The sequence below is a fragment of the Mytilus galloprovincialis genome, chromosome 4 (assembly GCF_965363235.1).
Source record: "Mytilus galloprovincialis chromosome 4, xbMytGall1.hap1.1, whole genome shotgun sequence".
In the NCBI taxonomy this organism is placed as follows: Eukaryota; Metazoa; Mollusca; class Bivalvia; order Mytilida; family Mytilidae; genus Mytilus; species Mytilus galloprovincialis.
Window position 1 is genome coordinate 45,798,874 of NC_134841.1, and position 5,629 is coordinate 45,804,502.

The 5,629-nt window shown below is 31.4% G+C and overlaps 1 protein-coding gene across 1 annotated transcript; it reads left to right on the top strand.

The window, feature by feature from the left end:
• Positions 1-2,656: 2,656 nt before the first annotated feature.
• Positions 2,657-5,338, top strand: LOC143070631 (RYamide receptor-like). Its single transcript, XM_076244860.1, has 2 exons — positions 2,657-3,465; positions 4,436-5,338. The coding sequence occupies exons 1-2, from the start codon at positions 2,710-2,712 to the stop codon at positions 4,742-4,744; spliced, it is 1,065 nt and encodes a 354-aa protein (XP_076100975.1). The 5' UTR covers positions 2,657-2,709; the 3' UTR covers positions 4,745-5,338.
• The last annotated feature ends 291 nt before the right edge of the window (positions 5,339-5,629 follow it).

Below are 5,629 nucleotides of genomic sequence, written 5' to 3' on the forward strand. Positions count from 1 at the left end.
CTAAGCCATTGGCAGAGTTTAGTTAAAAAAAATGTCTGAGAAATAGGCCAAAAAGTATAATTTTTAATGATTCAAACATCTGAGTATAGTCTACTGTTTAAAAGGAAAATCATGCTTTGACTATTATGAAACAAGGTTTATTAACATAATGATACTTAGTATAAATAAAAATGAAACAAAAACAAACGGACTTCACAGGAATCAAAGACTTTCAAAATGTCAAATGTTGAATATGCGTCATATCCAGAATATTGGTTGCAATCTCTGTGGAGTATTACGAAGTCTGAATGCTATCGGTCAATTTAAAAGCAAAGCTTACATTTCTGCGACATGTTACATTTACAACTTATCACCTTAATTTTCGATATACACTATGAAATAAGGAGAAATGGGATAGTTTGTAGGTTGTTAATGTGACAGGTACCCAACAGAGTATATAAGAGTTTAAAGGTCATCGTACAATTTCAATAGTGAGCAAAACATATACTGTAAACTAAGACACAAAAGGGCCGCAACTTTAATCACAATCATTTAAAACACATTTTATTGGGTTTTTTTAATTGTATTTCGGAGGTTGGGTTATAATTACTTCTTTGTTTATTTAGGACAGAGACAGTATCTCTACTATTTCTTATGTATTTTTGTTGTTACTAAATTGTTATCTGTTTGTGTGTAAATTCAATACCTATACAACTATTTATGTATCCGTCAAATATTTATGATATTGCGCTTTAAACTTTAACTCAAATTTTTACCTCTATCGTCAAATGGGAAATACATCAATATAGGATTTACATGACGAAATCCCTTCTTTGTTTCAAATATTACATTTATTTTAAAACATGCTTGAGAATAACCAAAGTTCAACAGATGACAATACACAATATAAAAAAGAAGATGCGGTATGATTGCCAATGAGACAACTGTCCACAAGAGCCCAAAATGACAACGACATTAACAACTATAGGTCATCGTACGGCCTTCTACAATGAGCAAAGCCCATACCGCATAGTCAGCTATAATGTCTGGATTCATTATAGAGAATCGACAGTTCGTGCAATCTAAAAAGTAGTGGTAACGTTCTCCTTGCTACTCTACGTTGACTTTAACCGTTGTGATAGTTAATCGGAGATACGTCACAACTGTTTTGTAGTTTGCAGTTTGTATGTATTACTGACCTGACGTCATTTAAGTGGATATCTACATCACTCACGAAAACTTGTCTATTGGCTTATGACCTCGTTAATAAAAAGTATAAACAGACATGTAAATATAAAATACAAATGGACAAGTAGGCATTTGCAAAGTCGATATTCCAGGTTCTAATTGGTCTCATTTTTTATACATTTACTTAACAGCAGTATCAGACATGTTGTTTTTGAGTGTCGATGCAATTAATAAAATCGGTCTTACTACTGCTGTCTTACATAGTTAAAGTTATTCTATTTACATTTTTTCTATCACCGATTATTATGAACATATGCTCAATCCACCTTCCAACAAAGATACGGTTTAAAAGGAGGTTATAGTATTTACTGGCAACACAATTGTACAACAATTTGTTGAGCGTATGTTGACAAAAGTCAAACCAAACTAACTACTTATAGCGACATATTTCAATATTCGAATTTTATAAAATTTTGAGAAGGAAATTCATATCTCAATATTTGTATACATCGTTACTAATGGCATTTAAGTATTTTGAAGTACTATGATAAATGTTAATTGTTGTTGTCTGTAGAAATTGCTTGTCATTGTATGTTAATTACTGAAGCCAAGGCATTTGTTTTGTTTATTGAATAATTTCTAATTTTGTTATGACGGGGCCTTTCATATCTTGCTACACAAACAGTAGATTTTGATCACGAATAAGGTCATTTAGTAACCTATGATCTTTACATTTTTGTCATTTTGATCTTTGATGTGGGTTTTCCTTATTGGCAGTAAGATCAAATCTCCATATTTTTACTGGAAAGAAGATTGAAAACAAATTCAACTTTCTGTTTTAGTTATGAGGCTACAGTAATAGTAGTCAGTTCATTTCTTATAAATCAAATACATTTTTAAACATAAAGTTTTGCCTGAAATGTTATTGTGTGCAATAACAATTTGTTCTATAATCCAATGTAGGTTCTATTTCAGGAACACTACCTGTTATGTAATTTGTATGTGTGTATATACTATTTAAACCAAATATGAGGTCATTATATTTGTGTTTGAGATCTTGAGCATGTCATTTTGAATATATCTCATGTCATTTGAAAAGTGAGGTTTAGTTCTTATTATCATAAAGTTCTGATAATTTTGATTTTTGCATAATGAATTTTTGTTTGTAAAAATGTCTTATACTAAGATTGGAAGGAATACCGTGCGATATTATTTTCTTTTTAGCAATATAAGGTTCTTTGCAAATATGCAAAAAAAAAAAAAAAATACACAGGTTTGATTGTTTAAAATGTTGCAAGAAGTCATTGTATTCAATATTATACCATTTTACAAAGGTCAAATCTTTTGAAATTAATATTTCCTTATTAGCACCTTTCTCAGTTTCATATTTTGTTTACGTGTTTAGATTAACACTTTCGAATGTGCAGTTTATCCGACCTTTATATAAACGATAGCTGTTATTTTTCCTCATTTCAAGCGATACCTTTCATCCTTCCGTTTATATATTATGATTTAATATGATTTGAATTTGACAACTTCATTATGATGGATTACGAATATTCTACAGAAAATTATTCTCAATATAATTTCACATCAGAGAATGCAACATTCGGCATTGAATTTTATCCACCGGCAATGAATATGGTAGTTTTAGTGCTATTTTTATTTCTTTACTCCACAGTCGTTTTAATTGGAATTGGTGGAAATGCTTTTGTTTGCTTTACAACATTCACGCTTAAAAAGCAGACAGTTACAAATTTCTTCATGACAAATCTTGCAGCTAGTGACATTTTAATGGCGACTATTTGTATACCATTTACTGTGCTTAGCAACTTGGTATTTCATTACTGGCCGTTCGGAGCAATTTTATGTCCAGCTGTAGGATTCTTACAGGTTACTTCCGTTCTGCAAAGAGCTTTTACCCTGGTTTTCATAACGTATGATCAACACAAAATTGTATGGCATCCATTAGCAAAACGACTAGATAAGAAAGAAGCCAGGTTTGTGATGATAATTCTGTGGATTCTAGCTGCTCTGGCAGCAATTCCTGTGGCTATGTTTGCTAGAGTTGTAAATATGGAAACTGGAAATGGGCAGATTGGTATTTGTATGGAGGACTGGCAAAATCAAGAAGAGAAGAAAATATACAGTGCTGTTGTCATGATCTTGCAATACTTCCTTCCACTGGCTATAATGGTCGTCTGCTACACTCATATGGGTGTCATAATCTGGTTAAGGAAAACACCCGGCGAACAAGACATCAAAAGAGATAGACTTCAAATTAAAAGTAAAAAAAAGGTAATTACAATATTCTCATTAAAAATCAAAATTGTAAAAGAAGTTCCGATTGTTTAATACCACTATTAAGTATTGTTTTGACGATTAATTTGTTTATATGCTTTCAGATATTTAGTCTTTTTTTAACATACATCAATTTTGATTTTTTGAAAATAAAAATCAAGCTTGCAACAATTTTTTTTTTGTATTGTACCAATGAAATGTTGTTATCCAAAATTCTAATTCTTAAATCAATGTAAGGAAATTGATATCATATGTTTCCTCTACTCATACAAGAGACGCCAGAACTTGACTTAACTGTTGTTTTAAACTTCGATATTATCATGACCAATAAAAATGAAAGTAACATCTTATAAACCTGGTGTATTTCGAAGCGACATTGCCGAGGCGGTTTGAACCGTATTTCCTTTTATTACTTTAAAAACAATCAGGGCTTCCAATAAATGTTTATTCCATTTCGCGACATTACCATCAACAATATTAAGTCCATGCATTTAAAACGCAGGATAAAAATAAGAAAAGAAAAACGAAGAACTGAAGGATTGTTATGTACACAGTAGAAGTATGCACAATCGTTACAATATACTTATGCACATCCTTTATATATGGGAAAATTGGCACTCAAAGAACTATAGAAAAAAACATGCATAATAGATACAAATATTTTAGATATGAAATATTCTTTACATGTTGGCATTATTGAATTAACTAATTTTTCTGCTGGAATAATTGCAAGGCCATATATTGTCAAGACGTTAACAACACAAACTAATAATAAGGACGGTTTCTAGGAGAGCTTAGTTAATAATTGAAAGAAAAACAATTGCTATGTGTTTTCTCACCATTAATATACTATACCCCTTAATACAACAATACAAATTTTTATTTGAACATATACATATTCATTGTGTGCAAATTCCTTGATAAATATCACACATTTCCTTACTTATGTTTATTTCTATAATTACAGACTGTTCGAGTATTATCAGCTGTTGTAGCAGCATATGCACTTGCCTGGCTTCCAATTCACACTCTTACATTGGTTGGTGATTCATATCCAGAAATCTACGATATGCCTCATGCTGATGTTGTGTGGATGGCGTGTCATTGGTTGGCTTTTAGTAGCACAGGAATCACACCATTCATTTACTTTAGAAGTAATTCTGCTTTCCGAGTTAGTCTGAAGCGCCTCTTTTCTTGTTTCAAGAGGACACGCAAAACCAAACGAGAGTCTGTCTATACGCAAGCAAGTGTTATTGAGTTTCCAGTAAAAGATTAACATATACGAAAGCGGTGTAAGCTACATTTCACGAATTTGGAAATAAAATGTTTATAAAACATTTTTTATTTGCCTTCTACGAAAAGGAAATTGCCTTGAATGAAGAGGAAAGCTAATTTGAATTTGTTCTACATTAGAAGGCACAATTTAGTCCATTACCAGATTAGGACTCGGACTATTGAAGATTGTATGGCACGACATGATTCTTCCATTCGCTTTGAAGAACACAGTGATGGTTTGGGATGAACGAGAAAACTGATAGAAGACAACAGAATGGAACATGTAATTCTCGAGTGATGCATATTATAAGTAACAACTTACAACAATATGTCACTAAGACTTTAGTCCAGACATATAGTGATGAAGGAACCGATTGACATTCCTCAGGTTTTTGTGTTTTGTTAACTTGGGCTTATTTTATTTTAGCCGTGGTACTGTTTGGTTTTTGGCGACTTGTATGTTTTTTTATTTTATTGTTTTCTGATATCTTCTGTTAATGTTTAGGTCGCAAATTATAGAAGAAATTGTAAATATAGAAAGTAATATAAGATTTTTTTGTCATAATTTCAGCTTTGCTATGTTGAAACCAATACGCAAGCGATATACCTTTGTACAATTGGGAAGTTTATGTAATTAAAGATTTAGTCAAACATAGTTGTTCATGTTATCACTTCAAATTTGTCACTTTAACATCAACTGAAAGAATTTTATTGTTGACATCATTGTCAAATTTACTATCAACTACGAATTTTTCGTTGTCATCTTTGTTTGATATCAGATTTGGTTTCTTGAATTTTGTGTTGTATGTCTGATATATAAGTTTTGTTTGCCGAGGTCCATTTATTATCACTGTCACATTTACCTATTATGTCTGTTTGAATTGCT

Excerpts from the sequence above, each read along its gene's own strand:
- LOC143070631 (XM_076244860.1), top strand. The coding sequence starts at position 2,710 with ATGATGGATTACGAATATTCTACAGAAAATTATTCTCAATATAATTTC. Across the intron at positions 3,466-4,435 it reads AAATTAAAAGTAAAAAAAAG|ACTGTTCGAGTATTATCAGC; the intron begins GTAATTACAATA and ends CTATAATTACAG.